Source organism: Ascidia mentula, chromosome 5, assembly GCF_947561715.1.
Source record: "Ascidia mentula chromosome 5, kaAscMent1.1, whole genome shotgun sequence".
NCBI lineage: Eukaryota > Metazoa > Chordata > Ascidiacea > Phlebobranchia > Ascidiidae > Ascidia > Ascidia mentula.
In genome coordinates this window covers 9826730-9852602 of record NC_138570.1, presented here as the reverse complement: position 1 = coordinate 9852602, position 25873 = coordinate 9826730, and the positions used below count along the sequence as shown (strand labels likewise).

General features: G+C 40.4%; 2 protein-coding genes and 1 non-coding gene across 3 annotated transcripts; 2 read left to right on the top strand and 1 right to left on the bottom strand.

Moving 5' to 3' along the window:
- Positions 1-250: 250 nt before the first annotated feature.
- Positions 251-25873, top strand: LOC145903761 (ATP-dependent chromatin remodeler CHD1-like). Its single transcript, XM_082991898.1, has 38 exons — positions 251-350; positions 909-1035; positions 1302-1353; positions 2487-2630; positions 2798-2899; positions 3144-3227; positions 3509-3555; positions 3625-3776; positions 3957-4101; positions 4378-4498; positions 4789-4915; positions 5310-5525; positions 6042-6220; positions 12094-12215; positions 12546-12762; positions 13000-13169; positions 13447-13554; positions 14030-14218; positions 14610-14769; positions 14988-15140; positions 15480-15701; positions 17014-17235; positions 17925-18044; positions 18470-18628; positions 18871-19079; positions 19198-19321; positions 19567-19727; positions 20055-20208; positions 20754-20936; positions 21247-21399; positions 21806-21937; positions 22029-22104; positions 22566-22800; positions 22936-23047; positions 23142-23276; positions 23389-23498; positions 24397-24462; positions 24845-25873. The coding sequence occupies exons 1-38, from the start codon at positions 299-301 to the stop codon at positions 25410-25412; spliced, it is 5808 nt and encodes a 1935-aa protein (XP_082848024.1). The 5' UTR covers positions 251-298; the 3' UTR covers positions 25413-25873.
- Positions 6870-10729, bottom strand: LOC145903762 (uncharacterized). Its single transcript, XM_082991899.1, has 6 exons — positions 10384-10729; positions 9669-9829; positions 9497-9607; positions 9146-9319; positions 8917-9079; positions 6870-8713 (listed from the first exon to the last, which is right to left on the bottom strand). The coding sequence occupies exons 1-6, from the start codon at positions 10659-10661 to the stop codon at positions 7090-7092; spliced, it is 2511 nt and encodes an 836-aa protein (XP_082848025.1). The 5' UTR covers positions 10662-10729; the 3' UTR covers positions 6870-7089.
- Trnat-ggu (transfer RNA threonine (anticodon GGU)) lies at positions 16785-16858 on the top strand. Its single transcript has one exon. It is a non-coding gene; the product is annotated as a tRNA-Thr (tRNA).

Here is a 25873-nt window from a genome sequence, read left to right as displayed (position 1 = left end):
ACGTCGAACTATGGTGGTTTGAATTTATAAAAAAGTGTTTACATTGCTGTATTTTTGTTGTATGGTAGTAAAAACACTCTATTTTCATATAAGATCATGTTTGCTTGTCTGCAAAAGTTTGACCTTGACCACACCCTAAAAAGAACAAAGGGAAATATCTTAAAATGCAACAAGAACATCATGTTTTGTTTGGTGTACATACAAGCCACATCACGACCTAACCATGTTTTACTTGTTTTTATTGTTTGTTTGTATCTTTTTTCTAACAGTTTCATGAGCAAGTGTTATTCGACATTTTATGAAACTACAAAGCAACAGGGAACTAAAAAAGATACTAAAAACAAATCCAAGTTAGTCTGGAATGTTTACATAATTTTTGTGGCTGTTATAGCAACTTAATGTACAACTTAACAAACTTATTCAGTACTTCCTGGTTATCTACTTCAAACAGCATTTCTATGAAGTAGTAATAATAGTAGTAACTTGCTTGTGTCAGCCCTTTTCAGCAGTTGTTAGATAAGAAACATTTAAAAGACTTCAAACTTTTGCCTAACTTTAATACTTGCAAGTTATGCTGGAAATTTTTGTATTTTGAGGTATGATTAGAAGTAAGGTTGCAGACAAATATACCCCAGAAAGTAACCCCAGGAAAAATAGAATGATTTAAAAGTTTTTTAAAACAAGCACATGACACAGATGAAGGGATAGCATGAGTTGGTGTGCACTGGTATACATGGTCTTGAATATGGCTTGTGTTTATCTGCTTAAAAAGACAATGCATGTTTACTTACAAAAAGCAACAATTGCCTATTTCTTAAATCAGATGTGCAGATTACAGTTTTGTGCCAGCACTAACAATTTTTGGTAAACCAGGGATTGATTGGTGACCTTAGCTCTTAATGTTGCAGGTGGGTATATGAACGAATATTCAACTGGTTGTAAAGTAGTGTATTTATGTCCTTTAATGAAGGTCCCCTCTGAACCATTTGCCCACAGATCAACTTCACAAATGTCTGATGAAAGCTCTTCCTCAAGGTAAGCTACAATACTGAATGAACCGATGATTGTTTTCAGACACTGATTGCAATTGTGTTGCAAAGCTGAAAGAAACAAAGAAGTTTTTGATAAACGATGCCTGAAAATATTGCTAGACTAGATAAAAGCAAAATCCTCAGATTTAGTTAAATCCTGACAGTAATGTTGGTTTGGCTGCCTGAGCGTGCAGTAAATGTTTGTGATAAATATCATAAAATAGTTTTAAAAAATGATAAAAGCATTGTAAAGTATTGATTTATTTACAGTTCTGGTTCATCCGATGATACAACATCTAGTGAGGAGGAAAGCAACGACGAAGTAAGTAATTCTTTCTTAAACTTGTTTTCGCTGAAGGTCGAGTTTTTACCATGTTTTCATAACTGGGTAATTCCATGTCAAATCACCCAAAAAATGATACTATAAACCCTTAACAGAGAATTTAAAAAAAACTTGGCACATGTGTTAATTCCTAATGTAGAGTTGCACTTTGCAAAATTTAGCCCAATAGGATTAGAGATGTGTGAGTTACTCTATCAAAATTTCTCCTTCCATTTTTTCCATATTTGAACCAGTGCATATCAAATCAAATTTGTTGTTGTTTGAATGGGAATTATACGCTAATAGGATACAATTATTATTTTTCTTCTACAGTGACCTTTTTTTTACAAAAAATTGTAGTAATTTGTTTTTCCTTTAAAATGCTTGTTTTAGTCACAAGCTTTCTTTTATTGCAAAGAATTATTTGAATGTCTGGTTTTCAATATCTAATTGCTTTAAAATTAGATAAGGTATTTAGAACACATAAATCGTAATACTTGATTCAAGAAACAATCATTTATAATTCCACTTATCCACATTTTAGCATCATCCTTGGGGCTATACTGTAGATCCAGTCCCTCTGAAACAACAGGTTTAGCGTGCAAAAAATTTAATCAGGTTTATAAAGTCAGAATGTTTTTGGTTCGGAATATAAGAAATGTCCCGTCCTATTTCACAACACAACCCTCAGAAGTTAAAACTAGACGTAAAATTTGTTTCTCTTTTTCTGAAGAAAGGTGATGTGCTAAAATCATTCATGAGTTAAAAAACAAATTGCAAGAATACCAAAAATCTTACACCTCCTATATTATTTTATGCTTCAGCAATAAATTGGAGCTAAAAATAATGATCAACTATCGTATACCTTTTAAGTGACACCAATTTAAATAAAAATGGCCCAATTGAATGATGAATAAAAATGGAAACTGTAACCAAATTTTGTCCCAAAGCAGAAACTTTGGGTTGGGCTAAACTCCCAAATCCCTGTTCCCCTGGTCCAATTGGGGCAAAATTGCAGCTGTGTTGAAATTTCTTTTGCAATGAAAAAAACACAAATATTTTATCAAAATCCCAGTGGCAAGGGTTTAGGTCGGGCCATTTCATTTGCATTACATGCTGACTTTCCTTTTCAGTCCCACGATATTGGCACGACTCCAGCAACTGCTTCCAAGTACTTACATGAACCATGGCTTTTGCAAAACAGAGAAGATAGCAAGGTACATGTGCCTGCACAAACCAGCCAGTCAGGTGGTTCTGATTTAGAAGCGTCCTCATCAGTAAGTGGGATAGTTTCCTCTGTTTCGTTTAAGATTTTTTGTGAGAAAAGACATATCACCTTTATTAAAAAGATACTGTTACGAACACTAACTCTAACATAAAAACAAGACGAAGCGAAAGGTTTTGTATTGTGTGGATTTTAGTTTACATTGTTAATTTGTAACAGGCTGGTTCAGATGAAGATGGTGAGTCATCAGAAGATGCATCATCATCTGATGGTAACACAAATCAAGGAACCAATGTAAAATTACATAAAAAGGAACTACCAGTAAGTAAAAGAAACAACAAAAAATTTACAAACAAAAAACAATCAGGATTTATATTAACTAAAAATTTGATCAATCATAATATTAAAATTTTGGCAGTATATACACTAAGTTTTTATCTGAGCTGTCCACAGATAGTTTGTGGAATTTAATATATAACTAAGTTTTTATGTTTTTAAATGTTGATGCTCAGTGTACAAAACATTCAAAATGAGTATGTGCACCTTTCGTTGTTTACTATTTCAGGAGTGGGAATCAAATCCACAAATTTATGGACTTCGAAGATCATCCAGACAAAAAAAAGAACCAGAAAGGCTGAATCTTAAAGAAGTGAGTTTTGTATTTCTGGTTATCAGCAATTGTGTGCGACCTGGATGTGCTTTTAGACATATCCGAAATTTTATTATATCATGCACAGTTGTGATTAGAATGTGGTGAATTATTACAAAGTCGTGTTTATGTGTAGTTTGACACATGTTTGTTGTATTATTATTAATGTGCGTATGTCCCTGGTTCTCTGGCTGCTCTTTTTAAGCATGACTAAAAAATAATTTTGCTGAATTGAAAAATAAAATGCATTTATGAATTTTTAACTTGTGCATTTTTCACAGGAAGAATCAGATGAAGATGGATTTGATAAAAAAAGATGTCGCAAAATGTAAAAAAGCTGAATGTTTTACAGTTTGGTTTCATTTCTTAAATTCCAATGTAACAAATTTCATTACAGATCGGACACTGCTGCTACTTTGTCTGAGAGCAGCGACGATCAATCAAGTGATTATGAATCCGCTGCCTCATGGAAGAAAGCAAGCAAAACCAACAATTCATCCCGACTTAATCAAATGAGATCAAAACTATCAGGAAAAAATGTCTCTAAAAGTTAGTATTAGTTTGAAAAATGAACCCCAGCATTTTGCATGCATTTTTAAAAACTTTATATATTTATTAAATTTGTTTTGTTGTCATGATATCCTTACATGGTTCACTTGCTCTTGTGCCTTGTTGTGTATTCTATGATGTACAAGCAATGTAATGACACCAAACCATTTTTCACTGAAGGTGCTCGACACTGGCCAACCAAGAAAAGTTCACGACATCGCCAGGAAAGCACACTATCGGAAGATGACGAAGATGATTACATCTCATCTGGCGATAACCAGCCAGTCAGGACATCTAAGAGAATACAAGGAAGCAATACAGTCAGGTAACTCCTGGAAAAACTATGAGATAATTTAATTTTGATTTTTTTTGGTTAACTTTACTACATGGATAGTTTATAATTATGAGTTTAATTGAGACAAAAAAAAAAGAAATCAGACTTTGCTGTTTAGTGTTGACTGATGGATCTGTTTCATGCATATCAATATCCAGTAACCTAAAAAGGAGTGGAAATGTCATAATGTCACTAATCATAATCACTCCTTTAAGATTACTTGATAGTTGAGAATATATCTTTGTTAAATTTTCTTTGTCTTTCCAGTTACAAAGAAAATGACTCGACACAAGAAACAGACAGTGATGAAGTAGTCGAAGTTGCTGAAAAGGAGGAAGTGGAAGAAGATGAATGCACTGAATCCATTGAGAAAATAATGGACCACAGGGTAAGATAAGGTTCAAAGAAATCAAAGAACTCAAAATATGTGCATGGGGTTGTACTTGGTGACCAGTTACGACCATTCCGTATCCAGATTTTTTCTTTAGTTGGGTAGTTCCCTATTTTGCAACAGTTTGGTAAAGAGATGCTTTAAATGTAAATTGCACACTTTTACAAACCTTTACTAATAATACACTTTTATGGACCATGTTACATTTGTACTTGTGTCACATATTTGTATGACACATCTCAATGTTACCTTAAATATGATGCTTTTGTTTGTGGCTTAAAAAATAGATTGGAAGACTGGGAGCAACCGGTGGCAAAACAACTGCTTATGCTGTGATAAATGAAGGTGATCCTAACCGAGATTTCAATAAAAGAACAGACGAGGGCGAGACGCAGTATCTAATCAAATGGAAAGGTGAGTGTACAGGTTTATACCATGTTTAAAAATATAACCGCTAGATGGCAGTAAAGCTCCATGTGTTTAGTTCTTTGAACTGTGAGGTTTTCATGCGACTAAAGCCCTTTGGGTGTGTAAATATATGGTCAACATAAAAAATGTGTAAAGTATTTAATGTTTTAGCCTCAGTCGTCGCTCTTAATTTAAATCTCTGGTTGCACGCAAGTTTCGCCTTTCTCCTAACTTGTAAATATGACAGGTTCGAGTTGCAACGAATTTTGACGATTAATATTACTGTTTTTCGAATAACCCAACAATCACAAGTGCGGTTAATCTAATCAGCTATTTTCTGTCGCACTTAGTCATAAAATTGTGTTGCATAATTTTTATTTTTGTTACATTTTCATTTAAGAGTGGTCCCATTTGCATAACACGTGGGAATCGGAGGCCACCCTGAGAGCACAGAACGTCCGTGGAATGAAACGTTTGGAAAACTTCATTCGACGACAAGATGAGCTGGACATTTGGTTGAAAGCCGCTTCGCCCGAGGATAAAGAATATTTCTATTGTCAGCAGGAGATGAACAGAAACGTTCTGCAGTGTTATTGCAAGGTCGAAAGAATAATAGGTGTGTTATTGTAAACCAACAACGATTGATTGATCGCTGCCTTTTTTTGAGCAAACAGATTGGATTCGGTTTATGCGACTTTGGGACGATGTGAGGCAAAATAGTTTTGTCTTCTTGTTGGATATTCCAAAAGAATAAACCTTTACCCGGTGACTTTCAAAGTTTCGGAGTCTAGACACGCTTTGATTCTCAGCATTTGTTAGCGGCGCACCAAATTTTGGTGCCAAATCCACTTTATTGGAACACCACTATTTACAATAGTAACTTTTAGGCCGACCGTTTCCAAAATGGCGCTACAGTAAAAAAGTGGTGAAATACAAACGTTTGTATTCATTACGTTCTCATATTTGCGCATTTACACAACGTATACCGAAATATTTCATAACTTATTGTTAATTCACGAAACATTCGCGGCACACAGGTTGAAAAATCCTAAACAGTGCCAAAGATCTGCGTATTGATAAAAAATCATCATCTTTCTTCACTTGTGTGTCGCTAACCGCAATTTTTGGTCAGCTCGGTCGAGGGTTCGAAACCAACACAACTACTGGGATTACCAGGTGAAGTGGTGTGGTCTTCCCTACAGCGAATGTACGTGGGAAGACGAACAACTCATCGTGAAAGACTTCAAAGCCGAGATCGACTCTTTCGACATGCGTCAAGACAACCCGTGTGTACCAAAGAGGGAATGCAAGGTTAGAAAATAGTTGCTTAACAGGGATTTCCCCGTTTTTGTGTGAAGCACTTGGAGTACTGTCGTTATTTCGGTTTCGTCTCTTGAATGACTTTGCAGAGTTTGCGAATCAGTTTTATTCTTAGTTTATCTGTTTTGGTGATACTTGTAAGTTGTTCCATTAATTCGGCAAGCAGTGGTTCTTACCCAGGGGCGCGAATATGAAGAATCATTGCATGATTGTATCAATAATTCTTGAATATTTTAAATAAATTGGGGGCGCAAAATTCGCATTCGCAAGCGAAAGAATTGATATTTCAAAGGGGTACCGATAACGAAATAGGTATATATCTACTGCATTAATGTATTTGTAAACACTAATTATATCCCCAAAGCGCTAGATTCATTCATAGCCGACTCAACCATCTTCGCACATATTCTCAATGCAATATACAAGGGCAATGGTCGTGCTTCCTGGAAGTGCTTTCCACTAGGGACTTTAATTCTAACTAAATGAGTTGCTCTGCGTTTACATGCGGTTGCGTGCATCATTTGCATGTGGTTTTGTGAACTTGCCCTCCGTGGGATACGGCTATAGCTAATCACCTCTCGAAAATTTATCGCCATTTGTACTTCATTACTTGCGCACACACAATAAATAGGGACGAAAACGTAAACACACCGAAAGGCAAAATTAGTTCATGAAACGTCAAAAAGCGAACTGACCAAAAAGGAACGTATATTGCGTTGTACTGCGTTAATGCTACCCACACAAAAAATCTGTACTAAGAAGAAATGCGACACGACTGTTCAAAAAGCAACGCTTCAACTACGTAGGTAAAAAAACAGACATTACCCGTGCAAAAAATCCCACACACCCCTCAGGTCCATTCATCCTGACATGGCCTTTTTGACCGGTGCTCCGGATGTACGGCTTGTCTTGTGATGGTGTCCAACTTGAAAAGCGCCATCCAAGCGTCTTTTCAATGACTTGCGCACGTACTTATCCTTCAGGACACATATGATAAATACGAACACCCCCTGCAGGCCGTTTAGCACCGTGTGTGCAACGGTGAGGCCGAAATACAGCCTATCATTTGTACCGCACACGTCGCTTTCGTCGTAACCCGCGAAGAACGTGGGGATCCACCCTAAGATCCACGTCACTCCCAACAGCGGGAAAAGTTTCATGAAAGCCGCGAAAACAACGAAGGGCATGGCTTGTTCCCCTGCAACCTCATTCACCTTTAAGCTCCTCCCCTCCTCACTGATCGAGTGTTGATAAGATGGCTTGTACTGCTTGCTCTCTTGGGACAGTCTAACAATCACACACAGCACCCGAGCCAGAATGACACAATTCATGACCAGTATGGCCAGAATCGGGCCAGTAGCTGCCCAGGACAAGTTGTTTTCGTTGGTAAGCCAACATATTCTATCATACCGCCCAGTGCTTAGATCATCATATATGTAGCTGCCTTTCGCGAGGCCGTACACAAGGGTGGTGACGGAAACGATGACAGCCGCTCCCCAGCCTATGACGTATTTTCGCCACCCGAGAGCTTGATTCCGAATATTTCTGCGCAGTATGTACACGTACAGTATAAGGCCTTCAACGGTCATCCAAGCGAACGTTGCCATCAGGAAAAAGTGGCCAACAAATGTGACCGCCATGCAGAGGTGTCCGTTCACGGCCGATATTTCACTAAACAGAAGTGTGACGTTCAAACCCAACATGGCTCCACTCAGATTGAGGTGCGTAAAATGGCGTTCCGTCTTGCCTGCGCTCGACGTCTGTTGTACCGACCGAAAACAGAGTATTGTTAAGACAAGGAAGGCAATCGACACAGAGTGGCATACATAGCCCAAAAGGCGGGACCAATACTTTCGGTAACAGTGTATGTCGTCTTTGAAATGCAGAACGCTAACGTCGGCGTTCACAAGCAAAATTCCGAATACTGTTGTGTGGTTACAGTGGCAGGTGACGGTATCGTGGCCTGTCTTCAAAACCTCACAACCGTAAGGACTCCACTCTGACCGTTTGTAGTCGTAGAACTGACAAGATGGTGTTCGTTTTGCTCCGCTCCCGTTTCTGCCGTGAGTTTTGGCCGCCAGTGTAAACGTGACAGGCAGACTCACTTTCTTGCCTCTGTGGTCGTACGAGGTGTAGGACAACAGGTCGGATGTCTCAGCCAAGCAGTCGAAATTATTTTCGGTTTTACGGAGAAGCTGCGAAAGATTGTGGAATGTTATAGAAACGGACGTTCGGTTTTTCATCCTGCTTTCAGGCTTCGAACTCGTATGACGAATTTCTGAACTTGCGTCGAGTTTCAAAATGCGGAGGGAAACACTGCCCGCTTGTATATTTCCCCGCAAGTGGTTTCTTCCTGCGGCCACTGCCCGACTGAGCAACCGCGCCACTGAGATGGGGCGGTATTTCGAGTTATAAGTAGATTTCTTTCTCATAAGATTTGACGATTCAATCCAAGTCGGGGCGTTTCGTTCATCGAGAACCATACTAAAATTAAATATTGGTTATAACGAGTGCCTCAGTCAACGTAACTGTCAATGTTGGTGGCGGTTTGAATAAATTCAATAAATACAAAATAAACCTCAAGCAATTCCCTCACGTACACGCGATGACAGATTCCGAGTTAAACGAAAAATAATTTTGATTTTCTGGAGAATCACGCGCAACGAAAATTCGGGTTGCGATGTTACCTTGATATTTGCAGCAATTCTTTGGCGAAGTGAATCACGTCACTACTGTTGCCCTTGATTTGCCATTTAAACTTTCGAGCGAACTTCTTGAAAAGATCCGTAGTTTTAATGAGATTTTTCGCCGCAATGGGCTCGCCATTTTGAACGATGTCTCCCATTGATCCTGCATTGGCAAATTATTCACGATTACAAAACCTTTGATTTGGCGCAAATGCTCTGCTGTACTCACTGCTTATTTCGGAAAGGATGTTGTTTGTAACGTTCAGCGGTTCGTTTTCGTTGAGTGCCAATGCTTTTTCCAAATTTACTGTCGTTTCATTTTGAGGGTTGAGTATCAGGGGTGTTTGTGTTGTTCCCTCGTGTTCGTTGGTCGGGTTTATCATAAATATTGCAGGCACATCACCTGTAGGGATAATTTTAGTTAGCAACAGACTGTCCTTGTTTTGCACTTACGATTATATTTTAAATAATACATGCGTTCTTTTGTTTATTTTAAATATTGTTTCATTAAACGTAGTGCGTGGAAAAAGTGTCCAATCCCATAAGCTACAGGTAAAGGAAAAAATCATTTAATCCGTACCTGGTAGTAAGTTTGCATCAAACTCACACAAAAATCCTCGGAATGGGGTGGCGCATGTCGCAGTTTTTGGGTTCCAACTACCATTTTTCTCTTCAAGGAGGCTGCACATATCTGCCGAGCAATCAAGTCTCAAATAACGAGTGGACTCAGAAGGCAAAACACGAACGTTTACCGTTAGGCGGATATGATTTGCATTCATTAGGTAGTGATCCGTTGGAAAATAAACTGTGATCTTTCTCCCAAATCCACGCCGATTGGTTGCAGTGGTATCTTAAACCATACCAAAACTTCGTTGTGGCAAACGTATCGGTTTTCATATGTACTTTTTCGAGCCTAGAAACGGAATGGAAATTCGTGTAATCACATACGAAAATTCTAAATTTACAGCGTTTTTTGCATTGACATAAAACAAGAGATGATGTAATATTAATGCTTCTTTTTATACAATATCGCCTAATACAGACGTTTCCTTTCCATATCTTATATTTGCTGCGACGAAATCACAACACCCACTATTTCATAACCGCGTCCCACAGGACTGACTAGTAGACGTCGTTTCTATTTGAGCTAATTCGAAACATTTGTGCGCGCCTCGCCAGAACACAAATCACCGTCATATTGATTCTATGAACGTACCAACTCATCGCGAGGCCCCAATCTTATCAGACTAATTATGTCGTGTATTTAATTTGAAGACGTTTCGATAGTTGGCGCACGGCATCAATATAAAACGCAATGTTGAATATGTGTAGAATTCGAATACGAGACTTTCGCCATGGGCGTTCATAAATATACTCGTGTTAAGTAATTAGAAGGAACCATGTTAGTGATGAATCTCACTCGCATAGTGGAAATTAGCAACACGTCTCTCATACACAAACTTATACCTCGAGCAATTTGCAATGCATGCATCAGCTTCTTTCAACGACTCATGGTTATCTAACTTTGCCAACCATCCTTCCTTGAACGCTTCAACGTAGGAAGTCTTCCAATCTCGAAGCTTGGCCAGGTTGCAAGTTTCCTTGTAAGAAAAGTAATTCCCTTCCTTAGTCGTATTCTGCTGCACAAGCACCCGTCCGCCATTCCCACACGGACACACGGTGTACATGGACGTTGCAATCGGAAGGAAAATGAGCACGGTTTGCAGCACACAAACTTGCATCATCGTAATCCGTGATTTGTCTGTATCAACACAGAAACCCAGAAACTCAGAAACTGAAATCTCCCAGCTTCCTTATCGCAATGCAGCGGCCACGTCTTGTCATATGGCAGTTTCTTCCCAAAGGAAACTGTTCTTTTTATTTAGGCTCTGTAAACAGTTGCGTATCAGTTAGATGGAAGCTTCCCGGGCTGTCTGAAGCCACGATGCACAAAAACAATCGACATGTCGCGTCAAATACTCAACTTCGCTCTGCTCCCTTCACCAATTGTAACTGTTCGTCACTTCCTTTCTGACCGTTTTGCTTTGACACCAAACCCGTTCTCATGCATCGCACCACACTCTTGCGACACGTTTTCACTGCAGAAAGTCACCAATTGGACTGTTTATTGCCTTCCTGAAGCAATACCCCAGGCCGGGTTGCCTCCTATACCTCGGGGACTTGGCTGCTCTGCACCTGTGTACGTTTGTCGATTCTATTTTAGGCGCGATTCTTCACTAAAATCTCGCTTTTGTTAAAATTGTCTAACGGGGATCGCGGATGGAACGGGGTTTGTTTAAGGGTTTACAAACAACTGATACTGTATAAACTGGACGTATATTGCGCGCATGCTGCACCACAAAATTTAATCCTCATTTCCTAGAACTTTGTGTTTAGAACCCAAACTAATATCCTCTTTACTTGTTTTCGGCGTAACCCAATCTCTGTCCTTCCTGTCAGTCAAAACCGCCTGTTGCATGAAATCGCGTGCAGATTCGACAGAGCACAAATCGACCCGTCTATGCCTTTAACAACTATGACCGGTAACCATGGCATGGTCGTGCTCCCAAGACCTTTGGAGCTGATGCAAATATTCGGATGATGTGATTGGTGGTGGTTGCTTTGCCGGATGTGAAATCACTCAATAGCTCGGTGTATGATGCGTCGTGTTTTGTCGCGTCGTTCACTCTCCCCGTGCAATGCGTTGTACCATGACATCACCCAACATGCCGCCGGTTCTGCTGTTGTTTTGCAACGGTCGTTTGAAATATATTCGCACGCTGGGTTTGTCATAGGGTCAATTCATCATTGTTTTTTATGATGTTGTAAAAAATTTTCTCTGAATAACAATGCAAATCCTTCAATTTTTTGTGCGCTTAATGGAAGAACTTGTAAATGTAAGTATACCAGCTTGTTTGGTAACGCAATGGCAGCACATACTTTGATATACTCACGAAGAGGAGCGTCAACTTATCGAACAACTAACTGAACAATATCTAAATCTGACCAAATATATATAATTTGCTATCTGTCTATACTCTGCATAGTATTTGATGTTGCATCTTAAAATTGCGTGTTGCCCTTAGGTCAAACTTTTTGCAACAAAAGGTTTCAGTAAAAAATAATAGAACCGGGAAACTTCCTTCCTTGTTTTGAAACAATTGTTCATTGTTTTAGGTGCTACGCCAGCGTCCGCGATTTGTGCCAATGACGCGGCAACCGGATTGGTTTGCAGGGAAACTGAAACTGCGTGATTACCAACTGGAGGGAGTTAACTGGTTGGCCCATTCCTGGTGCAAGTAAGTTCCGTGTTCCCTTCATACAATCTTCACTTGCTTCGTGGGTGAGGTGTTTTTTCTGCTTATTGGTTGATATTAAAACAATACAAGGTCACGGAGCGAAACTGACGATGTCATTATTTAACTTTTCTGTATTTAAAAAATAAAATAACGCACTGGTGATGATTGTCTGCCACTCATGTAGAGTTTCCTGGATGATACGTAAAACACAGATCCGTTGGTTAATACCAAGCACCACCGACTTGTTCCTGTCCACTTTCATGACAATTTTTAATTACCCCTTGGGCCTTACAAGAAAACAAACCGAAACGGTGCATTTCCTTCATTTAGAGGCAACAGCGTAATCCTGGCTGATGAGATGGGTTTGGGAAAAACCATTCAAAGCATCGTTTTCCTATCATACCTTTACCACACACACGAGCTGTACGGACTTTTTCTTATCATCGTCCCGCTTTCCACCATGACTTCATGGCAAGCCGAGTTCCAAATTTGGGCTCCTTTCATGAACGCCATTGTGTACATGGGGGATCAGTCCAGCAGGGCTAAGGTGTGTGCAAAGTACAAAATAATGTTTCATTTTAACTCTTTTTTGCGTGGAATTTGTAAAATGGCGGTTTTTATAACAAAGTTAGTGGCAAGTACTCTTTACTTTATGCATAGAAATGCGAAAAAAAGTAGCCAACATAATTCTTAGCGTACAAGTGACATTTTTTGGTGTTCTAAAGCGATCGTTCTAAAATCCGAAAATGACAAAAAAAAAAATTTTAAAGCGTGCTGGTTTTAGATACGGGAAGTTGAGTGGATGTTTCCGAGCAAACGTCACAAATTCAACGCAGTCCTGACTTCCTACGAAATCCTGTTAAAGGACAAATCCTTTCTGGGTTCGCACTCATGGGCTGTGATTGCAGTGGACGAGGCCCACAGGCTAAAGAACGACGATTCCCTGTTGTACAAGTATATAATTTAAATCTGGCTTCGTAACGTTTTTCACTTATTTCAGTCTTTGAATGTTAGTTTCCATCGAGGATTTCGTGTATTTTATTTGGTGGTAATCCGAAAATTTAGTCCGATGCAACGTAGAAAATACCCAAGGTTAAGAACTTCCACTCTAAAATGTATAAAAAAAAATATTGTTTTACATTGGATGTGGCTCATTTATGCAAGAAAGTAGAGCCCTACTTACTAATGGATCTATAATATCATTTATTGTAAATTTTCCTCCTTTTTTCAGGTCGCTTAAGGAATTTAAGTCGAATCATCGGCTTTTAATTACTGGTACGCCGTTACAAAACTCCTTGAAGGAATTGTGGGCTCTGTTGCATTTCATCATGCCTGACAAGTGAGTGTTTTCGCGAACTGCGCACGTGATGCAACCACGTGGCCTGACAACATGGCGCCTGTTTTTTGCATATCGTTTCCTTTATACAAAGTAATGACCAGGATATTGTGACGCTCCTTCCGGTGCCGTGTAGAAAATGATGGGCGGCCGGAACTGGATGACAAACTGTTGTCTGCCCTCGTGCAATGCGTTGAGTTTCGAACTACGGACAGGAAGGGCGCTGCTGCAATGACCCCCGTGCAAAATATGCACATTTTATTTATTAGTGGAAATTAGTTTTGGAAGTTATGAAAATAACTAAAAAATTTAACTGTAGGCAACCATCTGCTGTATTAATTGCAGTTGTTTCATCAAAATCCTAGTAACACTTAACAGGGCAAAGAATGACAAACATCGATACGCGTATTCATTTTCCAATTGCCACATGCTTATTTAACTGATCCCTGCGCCTAGTAAAACGATATTTCATATTCAGGTTTGAATCTTGGAGCATTTTTGAATGCGCACATGCGCAGAACAGCGACTCTGGGTACGCATCGCTGCACAAAGTCCTGCAGCCATATCTCCTACGTCGTGTGAAGAAGGACGTGGAAAAATCGCTTCCAGCTAAAGTGGAACAGATCCTTCGCATACCCATGTCCTCACAACAAAAACAATATTACAAGTGAGTACTTTACTATGACTTGTTTATTCGTGTTTATTCGTGTTTATTCGTGTTTATTCATTTTATTCATATACAGTGATAAAACAAGTTTCAAGTGCGTGCAGTAATTTTTGCCTCGTACCTGGTGTTTTTACTTGAAGTTTCTGTTTGTAGTTTTTAAACAAAAGGAAGACGAGAGAATATTGTAATTGTAATTTTATTAGCATGTGCGAGTTTGTAACTATCTTTACTGTGTGATAGACGTGTAGCAGGTCGTAACAGAAATATTACCTTGCTCCAGTCGTGTTTTGTTGTTAATTCAAGTTGTTGTAAGTTCCCTTTAATTGAACGACTAACATAGTAAAACTTTCTGTACAAGCCATCGTTAAATAACTTTTTTGGTTTGTCACAGGTGGATTTTGACGAAAAACTATTCAGCGTTAATGCGAGGAAATCGAGGAAGTTTCACATCATTCTGCAACATTGTAATGGAGTTGAAGAAATGCTGTAACCACGCTTATCTCGTCAAACCACCAGAACACGATGCACCAAATGTTGGAACTGCCTTACAGGTAACCTCCTGTAAATTGGCTTTGATTTATTATTTTTGGGGTCTTGGAAGAAAAAAATTTTTAAGATAAAAAATTACAAGGGTGGAATGTTGTTTGCAAGTTAAAAAGTTTGTTTATTACTTATTTAAATGTGTTTTGATTAAAATTATATTTTGACAAGTTACAAGAGCTCCGAATTTATCTTATTAAAATACATCTGAAAACATTTCTTGTTTCAGAATCTCCTACGTTCTAGTGGGAAGATGATTCTGCTCGATAAACTCCTCCTCCGGTTGAAGGAGAACGGACACAGAGTCCTCATCTTCTCGCAGATGGTGAGAATGCTCGACATCATCCAGGATTATCTCATTTCACGGAGGTTACAGTTTCAGGTACTTGATCGAAATAAACTTAGAATTCCCAAGAATTGTAAAAAGGTCTTCACAACAAGGGAATCCAGTCATGGCCTTTGTATATTTAATATATTGTTTGTCCGGATACGGTGGCGATGACACTTGACAGTTTAGGACTGATTCCTCCTCTGTTGTGTATACGGACCACTGTATCTACTTTCTTGGGAAAGTTTACTGGCTAATCCCGTTTTTCGTAACCCTGAGTTAGTGCAAAAACCTGGAATACCCATGGTCGTGTTTAAACCACCTGTGTATTTTCCAACATTCAGTAACGGCTCCAATAGAAGTCTTATCATATAAGTAATTGTGTCATTTCAGAGACTGGACGGTTCTGTGAGCAGCGACAAACGACGTCGAGCTCTCGACCACTTCAACGCCGAAGGCTCGGAAGACTTCTGTTTCCTCTTGTCCACTCGTGCCGGTGGTCTAGGTATCAACCTCGCCACCGCCGACACTGTTATCATATTCGACAGCGATTGGAATCCAATGAACGACCTCCAAGCACAAGCGCGTGCCCATCGTATTGGCCAAAAGAATCAGGTACTTTTGCATAGGTTGTTGTCAACACAATGTGGTGTTGATTGGCGTTGATGGGTGCTGAATGTGGGATGTGGCATGGTAGAGGTTATCTCGACTTGTCGGATGCTGTTGGTTTGATGCGTCGATATTGCGGGTGCCTGTATATTTTTGTTGTGGCCAAAGTTGGTGCTTCATTTTTAGACCAATTAAGTGCGATGCTTGTACATGGCGTTCTGTTGTTCAACACTCGGGTGTATTCTGAATTGTGCCGCGCAATCATTTTGCTTAAATTCACCCTTTTTGCCATCAATGATTCGTACATTTGAGTATTAGTCGAACCAGACGAAAATATGCAAAGCTAATTGAAAATCGGACTGATCAGTGACTAGAACGGTTCACACTGGAATCATATTTCTGTACCGTCTACCGACCATGACAACCTTATTATCTCGCGTGATAATATCAAAATTCATCACAACATTCGTGTTAATTTGCTTGGCCGCAGTGTTTCCACTTTAATTTGCCGGTAGTTTTGTAGCGAACGTTTGACGGCGACTGTCACCACAAAGTGGAAGTCATGCTTGACTATTCTGCTGACAAGATCGTTGTAAGTCAAACCATAGTTGCACTGATCAGACATATTAGCTCGAAACAATGGCCCTGTCTGCAGCTCAATTTAACATTATTGGTTCTATCGCTTACATTCGCATCAAAGCGTGTATTTCATTCAAAGCTTGGCTGTATTTAGTTGTTATCCGTCGTTGACAGTTGCAACCATCTTCTTTTGTGGTGCTATTCTTGCTGCCAGGCATGGTAAATTAATGAGGATTGTAAATTAATGAGAATTAAGATGACCCTTAGGAAGTTTCGCCGGATGGTGAACGAAACGTTGGTTACAATAAACACAGAAGTAATGCCATGCTTACGCATATAAAGGGCCTGCGCAGTGGGGCAATCCCGCCTTGCTATGCGTAAGCATGGCATTACTTCTGCGTTGTCTGATTACGGTGGTGGAGATCCTCTACGCATGTGAAGGTCCTCTGACAAGTTGTGCGCTTGCGCACCAGTGTACCTTGGCCACAATATACCCCGTGAAACCACTGAGCTCCTGTAGCTCAGTTGGTAGAGCGTTGGGCCTGGTTAGCCCAGGGTCGTGAGTTCAAACCTCACCGGGAGCTTGATTTTTCAAATCTCGCTCTGACTTTTCGGGAAAAGTAGCTGATCCAGCTTGGCTGCAAAGCCTGTGAACCTTACAATCAACACTTTCGTAACTTAAGTGCCAGAAGAACAAAATCTGATCTTCCGTTAATTCAACTTGTATTTTTTCCGCTAGGTTAACATTTACCGACTAGTGTGCGCCGGTAGTGTTGAGGAGGATATTATAGAGAAGGCAAAGAAGAAGATGGTTCTTGACCATCTCGTCATACAGAGAATGGACACGTCCGGAAAAACCGTACTTTTCAAGAACTCCACCCCGTCATCTACCACGAACAATCCATTTCACAAGGACGAACTCACTTCCATTCTTAAGTTCGGCGCCGAAGAACTTTTCCAGGTATAACTGTTTAAGAGTGACCGCAAGAAACATTCGTCATTATTTTGCGTTGCTTTTTATCGGGATTGTTGGTTTGAGGTGGAAACAAGAAAAAAATTCACCTCAATCTCAAAACAATTTTCAATTTCTAATCATTTATAGTAAATTAAGCACGCGGTGCATGACTTCGACCTACACATATTTGAATGAAATTTCTTCTATAATCAAATCGGTTTTATTACATTTAAGCCCGTATGTGGAGGAAGTGGGCAACGATAGTCGTGTTTAATATGCCCAGCAAATTTAATATGGACATCTTTGGGTCGACCCTACTTTCACCCAGATGAACTTTATATTGACAATCGTGGAGTACTTCGGCGCCTACATTCCCGTGAAAACCAGTTCACAACAAGTCCAGCCAAGATTACTTGTTAACAGATACTTCTGCGTGACCTTTTTCGGTTGCTATATTTGCTTGGATGGTTTCATACTTTCCGTTTGTAATTTGTCCATTTCAGTTCAGCCTTAAGTGCTTTTCAGCAACAAACATTTGCAACAATAGCAGTCTGTAATTTTTATCCAAAGTCTGACCAGATAAAATGACATGTCCTGCTTGCTTTACACTCAAAAACCTTTCTGCGACTGACTCGAGTTGCAAAACGATGATAAATACCAACGCAAACATTCACATATTGCTCGTATTTTTGAAGGAAGCGGACGGCGATGAGAAAGAACCCGAATGCGACATCGATGAGATTTTGAAACGAGCCGAAACCCGGCAAGAACATGTTGGTTCGAGTGCTGGCGATGAACTTTTATCGGCGTTTAAGGTTTGTTATACACCACACTACTAGTTGATGCAATAATTGAAATAGAGTATGATAGTCAAACATTAAGGTATGATTTTTAATGCAATTATATTGTTTTTATTGTAATACCATTAGTAATCCAAAATATGCTTTTCTGGGGCAAAAGCTTTATAATTTTTCCGATGTGTTGATCGTTATTCGAACAACTTCATCGGAATATGGAAGTTCGCTTATATAGTAGCCCTAATGCTGCCTATACGATTATGACCTACTACATAATAAGTACAGACGTTTCAGGCCTTGGCTACGATGCCAGTAAATCTAATAAAATTTTCTTACATTTACCCAATTTTTTCAGCCTAAAAATTCCCAATGCTTTTGATCTTTTGGAGTACTCGATATGACTAAGAAATTGTGTTTAACCGCGGATAATTTTTGTGGCTCAGGTCGCTACGTTTAACCTTGACGAGGAGGAGGCGACAGACACGGGTAAAGACTGGGATGGAATAATTCCCGAGAAAGATCGAAAGAGAATCGAAGAAGAAGACCGCAAGAAAAAAGAAGCCGAACTCTTCCTGCCGCGGAGGGCAAGGAAAAAACCCAAGGTAACCCCGCGGATGACGTCACTCGCATATACGCGTCACGTCGTTAAGATAATGACCGGCGACGGTGTGTCTCACATCCCGAGCTATATTTAGCGTGTGAGATTTGCCATGTAAGTTTAAGTAACATTACTGTTCACAAGATCCTGGTACCATCATGTCCGAGAACTATTTCCTTAAAGTTCATTGAAAGATAAGAACTCCACATACAGTATTACGTCACGACAACGTCATAATGTGTTTAGGTGAACGCCGGAAGCGAAAGCGAAAACGGATCGGGTGACTCCGCGTCTTCGGATGACGATGAAGACGACGGCGAGTCGTTGCCAAAGCGACGGGGTCGCCCCCCGCGTGCGCGTCGACGAGAATGGGAGGATTACGTGAAGGGATTTACAACCGTAGAAGTTCGTCGCTTCATCAGGAGTTTCCGAAAGTTCGGCGAACCATTAACAAGGTTTGCATATCCGACGTAACCTCGGTGTCACATGATTATTTTGTCCAATCATATCGCTGAGCATGGAAACGCAGAATGTTTTGCGGTCTGGTTGTGTACAAATGTGTTTGTTTCACAGGCTGGACGCGATAGCTCGAGACGCTGAGTTAAGCGAACAATCGGAAGCCGACTTACGTAGGTTGGGCGAACAGTTGTACAACAAACTCATTGAAAATAAAAGTTCGATCGATAACTTACCACAAGTAAGTGTGTTATTCTCAGTAAAGATATGTAGTGTTTGTTAATGTTGTTTCGTTTAAGTTATTTAAGGAATTTGGTTTCATAAATTGCCTAAATCAGTAGGTGGTCTTGATCTTGAATCGCAGAGAACTGAACAACCAAAGAAGTTTGAGTATTCTACCTTCTATAAATCTTTATCTTTACGGCTTATAAGCGAGCGCACGTTTCCAATCTCAATGTAAAAGTTTTCTTTGTTAAATAAACCAAGGATAAGGATTCAAAAGAAGAAACGACGAAGCATAGCAGAGGTCGAGGTCCCTCTTTCCGACTCGCGGGTGTTTCGGTTTCAGTTAAAACCACCCTCGCTTGTATAGAAGATTTGCAACCTCTCGACGACATCATCCCAAAATCATACGAGGAACGAAAAAAGTAAGCGTAGTTTATTGATAAATCCCTGTTCTTTGTGACTTTTATTCTCATACGTACGTTTGACTCGTAGAAATGTTTTTTTCTTTTGAGTGAGCTGCATGCAGGACCAATGTCTCGACCTATTTAGGTCTCATTAGTACAGCTTTGGTGTCTATATGCAACATGCTTATGTTTTTGTTTGTTACTTGCAGGCAGTTTAAACGCTTTTTAAATAGTATAATAAATTTACTAATATCACATAATTTCAGATAAATATCCTTCTAACACTATACATGTGTATTGTGACCAACTTGTCGCAACGTAGCAACCTGTAAATTGTGTATGCAGCTTTCGACTCAATATTCCAGTGCGTCCGATATGGGCGTGGGATTGTTCGTGGGCGTCGGAAGACGATTCAAAATTGTTGGTTGGGATTTACGAATATGGGATGGGAAGCTGGGAGCAAATTCAAACCGACCCCGCGTTGAATTTGGAAAAAAAGGTAAAACCTATATATTTTGTGGTGATCGTTTTAGCTTGGTTGTTCCCAGACTTTGTGTTGGCAAACAGCAATTGTGTTGCATGTTTGAATTTATACTTTTAACACGTATTGGCGTATTTAAGTTAATTTAATGTCGATATTTGACTAATCTGCGTTGTCTAATTAGGGGTAATTTTAAATCCTCTTTGGAAAAAAAGGTTTTCAAAGGTCGAATTTTTGGCTCTGTAATTCCATACATTGTAAAACCAGCTATCTTTACTCTGCGAGCAAACCGCTGACGCAACAACGTTTGTCGTTGCTGCCGTTCAACTGCTGCTGTGCTTGAGTGTTTTTGATTTGGTTTGGTACAGGATTGCGGTCTGGAGGGTTAAGTGTATGTTAGTCTTGATGAGTGCTATTAATGATAATCACTACGATTACTCTTGTTGCTTTTAGAATACAGAGGATGCCGCATAGGCGAAATATATATATCCAAAAAAACATCTTGGTTGGATGATTAAGTAGAAATCTAGGCCAGTCCTAGTTAACACTTTTTGTAAAACCAGATTCTGCGTCCCAATGGCGAGAAACCTCAAGCGAAACAGCTGCAGAGTCGAGCGGAATACCTGATCAAACTGGTACGAAAAGCTCAAGACCAGAACCATCCTGGCATCGGCGCCACCGGTGGTCGAAGGAGAGCTCCAGCGTCACGTGACACACGTGCCCCTGCCGCGACCAACGACGGAAAGGTGGGATGAGTTTTTTGACATGTTTTTACAATACTGGTAAATGCCGAGTTTTTATTGATCGTGTGTATTTCCACGTATTTCCTCTCAGAAACATATCAGATGGCCTTCTTGTAACAATGCAATTTGTATAAATCTATGAATTTTTTGTTAAATCTATGAAAAATTTTGTCGTGTTTCGAGGTTGTAATTGATATGAACCTTCGGACATATTTTCCATCCTTGCTGCCAAACTTTTAATTTTGATTTTAACTCTTTCTTAATCATTCCACCAATATATTCATTAAATGAAACCCGTCGTTGTAAATCTTAGGGTAAGCGAAAAAGCCGCAAAATAAAATCCAAATCCCGCGTGGTTGACGTCGACAGCGACGTAGACAACAATGTGGCTGCCATGGCAACGGTGGAAACGGGTGAAGTGAAGCATGAGAATGGCAACGCTATTTCCAAGAACAACGAACCTGTGGTAAGAAAGATCGATTTGAAATAATGCATTTTTACGATTTCACATTATACGATTGTGAAACCGCTCGGTGAAGCCGATTTTAATCGATAATGATAATGATGCATTTTTATGCAAATAGTAGGAATGCTGTGTGTTGGGAGCCGTATTGAATTGTTTATATACATTGCTGTGTGTAAAATGGAAACCGCGGCAAAAAGTAACTTTTTTAAGAACTTACAAACTTTTGCAATTTAATTTTCCTTGGGACATTAGCAAACCTACCTTACGGCTATTGGCTCAAAACAAAATTGGAATTATTGTGACTAAACAATGGTGGAACCGCAACTCTCCTTGTTGTTAACAGCGGATTGATTTTAAAATGAAATACTGACAGTACTAAAAAATTCCTATTTTTATTGGTTTGTAGGCGAAAAAGCACACCAAGCGAAAACGAAAAGCGACAGAAAGCTCGATCACTGCTGGAACTTCTAAATCAAATGACACCGGCACAACCGCTGATGACGTTGTGAAGGAGAAGCGAAGAAAGAAAACATCCAAGGTACCAAAAACCTGTCTAATTTTTTCACCTAAGTCATCTGCAATGACCAATGCTGTAGAAAACAAACCAAAATCAACTTATTTTAACGCAGGATTCATCCAAGCCAACAAGCAAACCATCAAAAGGTCCAATTCATATAACCGCCGATTCCAACCCAGTTCCAATTGGTAAGAGCTGTAAAAATAGAGAATAAATTTGTAATTTGATCTGTGCAGTCGTCAGAATTCAATGAATCTAAGCGCACCCTTTTTGATTTCCTATGGCGTTACCTTTTATTGCATCAGTATGAATATTAAGATAACTAACTTGAAATCATTTATCTATAGCTTATGGTTGCTTTATATTAAAAACCATTTCTTAAATCAAAATGTTTTCTAAATGAAATGCAACCTGCTGGTGGCCAGAGTATTTATGTGAGAAAACGTGCATCGTCCCATTGGCATCTAGCAGATACAAATGTAACTACTCTCAAAACCATTTTCTCGGCTAAATACTATCACATCGGGGGAATCATTGGATTTCACTGTTATTGCTCTCTTCCGTAATGTTCAATAATAATACAACCAAAATTGACGTTTTCTGTCCACAGTTTATACAAAACCTAAACATTACCACAAAACATACACAGGGAGCGAAGAATTATCCAGCGAGCTCGACCCGGAAACGTTCAAGGAATGCAAGGAACGACTTCGTCCTGTGAAACACGCCTTGAAGCAACTCGACCGACCTCCACCCGCCCCGGAAGGATGCGAGGAGCAGGTGAAAGCCGAACACATGAGGCGCTGTTTGCTGCAGATCGGAGATCGTGTGATCGAATGTTTGCGCGAGTTTCACGACCCGCCTCTGATCAACAACTTGAGGAGGTTTGTGGCTTTTTTTCATTTTTTAATGGATAAAGTGTAATGAGTTTGGTGAATAAGATTGTTTCCAGTCGGAAATTGTTTGTGTACGCGCACTCGCAGGAAAACTGTAATTCGTGTTTGTGTTTTTGGGTGTAGAAATTTGTGGATTTTTGTGTCGAAATTCACCGAATTCAACGCGGAGAAATTACACAAGCTGTACAAGAGCGCCATCAGGCGGCGGGACATAGAGAGGAAGGAGAAAATGACGGTAAGTTAAACTTGCATACCAAAATCCTTGTTCATTTATACGTAACCCATTGTAATTGACCCTCTTGATGTAATATGCTGCCACCCATGCACAGAAACACAACAAACCTTCATCTTCCCACCATCACGACACAACAAGCGGTGAAACACGGAAGACCAACGAGGATAATAAACGTATTCCATCGACGAATCCGTCGCAGTCCAACAAATCGAGGAAGATCCAGCATAAGGTTCGTTTATAACTACAGTGTTTGTTGTTTGTGTGTCCCACAAATTATTGATGTGCAGTACAGAAACTAGTGTCCTGCATAAACCTATTTTTGTAATTTAAATTTTTTGCAGGGTGGCAAAAAACATTCTACGTCGCCTGTTCCAGAAGGTAAGAAGGATACGAACGATGCATCCACCAACCTTTCACCAAAATCTAATACGGCGGAATCTAAATCGGACAGGTTTGTTTGTGAAAACTGCAACTAACGACCACTGTCAGACGTACGGTAGTAGAAAAGTTAGGTGTAGACTATCTACTGTATATCCTTAATTTAGTGCTGACATAGAACAAGTGCAGAAAATTTGAAAGTCAGCATATGTGGTTACACAAGCTTGTGGGGTTTGTGCAGGCATGCGAGCAGTTCGTGCAGACCTATTCCCAAACCCAGGAAAAGATACAGACAACATGCAACACCCAGGTATCACGAGAACAGTAGACAGAGAGACAGATTCGAGCGAAATTATTGGGCGTCGCAGCAGTACCAGCATCAATACACGCATGAGGAAACCCAGTGGCGCTGTAGACCATCCTGCTATGAGCCGAAGTACGGATCGAGCAGTGGGGAGTTGACAGGGAAGTTTCCGGTTAACAAACATCACAACTACCATTACGAGCGGTCCCAGTGTCAGACCTACGACATGGAAAATTACAATTTTCCTCCGAACCGGGATTCGCCTCGAGAACCGGGTCGCTCTTGTATTTGGTGGAGATCGAATCCTTACTTCTAACGCTCTTTCTTTTCCTTAATAAACAAAAACAACAGAAATTTATAGAAAGTCGGTAAAACCTGTGTTTTTAACTCGTCGACAATGTGAGTGTAGGTAATGTTAGAAAAATTTCAATCAATGTAGTTCGGGGTAGTTTGTAATCTTAGTTGTATAACCTATGTGAAGATAAACAGTAAGATTTCCGAAACACATAGAAGTTATATGTCATATATCGAGGGAAGCAATCAACATCGCAAGCTTTCTCGTGTGAGTGCCAGGCGTCAGGTTAGTGGAGTATATGCAAGTAGTAGCAACAATTGTCATGGTAAAAGTAATCCTGTCACATTGTTTAATGTTTAATCACTCTTTCAGACTGGGAAAAGCGCCGAGGAATCGTGGAGTTTCACCTCAAAGGCACGCGGGCGATAAGCACAGCAGGTGGGGAACGTTATTGTTAGTTGTATATAAAATAGGTTTGGAGTTAAACCCGTACGATGTGTTTACGAGGTAAACAGGTCATTTTTAGACTATTTATGACAAGTGACCTTATGTTACTCGTTAAAGTATGTTTATCACAAATCGATTGCTCAAGAGCGTCATGCGAATAATCGATCGTAAAAATGTCATCATTATCGGAAATGGATATTTACATCACAGAACTGTATCCGGCCTATACCTGTGTGTCGAATTTCCGGTGCCAAAACAAAACGATTTGTCGCGTTTGGCCTCTATATGCATAACACACACCTTTCATCTGCCATTCTTCGGCAGTGCAAAGTACAACTTCACCAAGAGTGATTATAACGCATTCTTTTGTCAGATATTCGCAACACAAAAACTTTGAAGATCGCGAAGGCTGGAGCAGGAGGCAAGGAGGGAGATCCCCTCCTCACAACCCGGACTACCGCAGTCGAGATCCTCACGCCAAACGCAGAAGATCGCCGTACCCCGGCGATCCGAGGCCAGGTCCCCCGGGGAGAAGTCCACCCTACCCGAGAGACATCGAATACCGAGAGGAGAGACATTCGCGGGAATACGGCCGTTCCCCACCACGTCACCGACCGCCTTCGGATAGGGGATATTGGCCGGAATACCGCGGGTCACCGCCCCCTGATTATTATCCGCCGCCTAGGGACTGGGAAGGACGCTACACACACCCCAGTAGGGGTCAGTATCCACCTTATCATCACGCGCCAATGAGCCCGGGTCGGTCCCCGCAGTCGGATTTTCACCGGCGAAGGCGCCCCGAGCATTATCATCACCCGGAAGGGGGACGCGGCGTCCAGAGGTCGCGATATCCTTACGGCGACTCGCCCAACTCGAAGTTCAGTCCGCCATCGGATAATTCGATTTCAGCAGACGCCGCGCGACGCGCTGAGAAAACGTGAAATCGTGCGATTGGATTGCGATTGAGCGCGAGCACGTGACTTCACGTGATCGCCGTAGGCGTTTCGTCTGCCATGACAGGGCGAATTTCTGTGGGGATGTCTGTAGTGCTGCTGCTATTGGATGAAGCCACCATACTTTAACTTGTTAAAACACCTTGCTGCGCGCTTGTGGACAGAGGCTGCAATTGTTTGGTACTGTTAACGTTGCCTTAAAAACTTTCAGTTAGACATTTTTGCTTACCCCATATGTGTGGAAGATTAGGTTGCAAAAACTTCGTGTGCTGCCATTACTTCCATTAAGACGAGTTGGAAAGCAGGTTTTCGGTTTCATTCATACAAGTACATGTGTCTTGCGACACGCCTGGTACAGGATTCCACTGTTATGTATCTCTGCAAGCGTCTCGCCGTATCACGGTGTTGCACTCGATGTTAAGGTTTGAGGCGCAAAATAAACACACTCA

Coding starts and splice junctions, on each gene's coding strand:
- LOC145903761 (XM_082991898.1), top strand. CDS start 299: ATGAAACTACAAAGCAACAGGGAACTAAAAAAGATACTAAAAACAAAT. Junction 4,499..4,788: donor AGAAAATAATGGACCACAGG/GTAAGATAAGGT, acceptor CTTAAAAAATAG/ATTGGAAGACTGGGAGCAAC. Junction 12,763..12,999: donor ATCAGTCCAGCAGGGCTAAG/GTGTGTGCAAAG, acceptor TGCTGGTTTTAG/ATACGGGAAGTTGAGTGGAT.
- LOC145903762 (XM_082991899.1), bottom strand. CDS start 10,661: ATGATGCAAGTTTGTGTGCTGCAAACCGTGCTCATTTTCCTTCCGATT. Junction 9,830..10,383: donor TGCATTGCAAATTGCTCGAG/GTATAAGTTTGT, acceptor TTCCGTTTCTAG/GCTCGAAAAAGTACATATGA. Junction 9,080..9,145: donor CATCCTTTCCGAAATAAGCA/GTGAGTACAGCA, acceptor TTGCCAATGCAG/GATCAATGGGAGACATCGTT.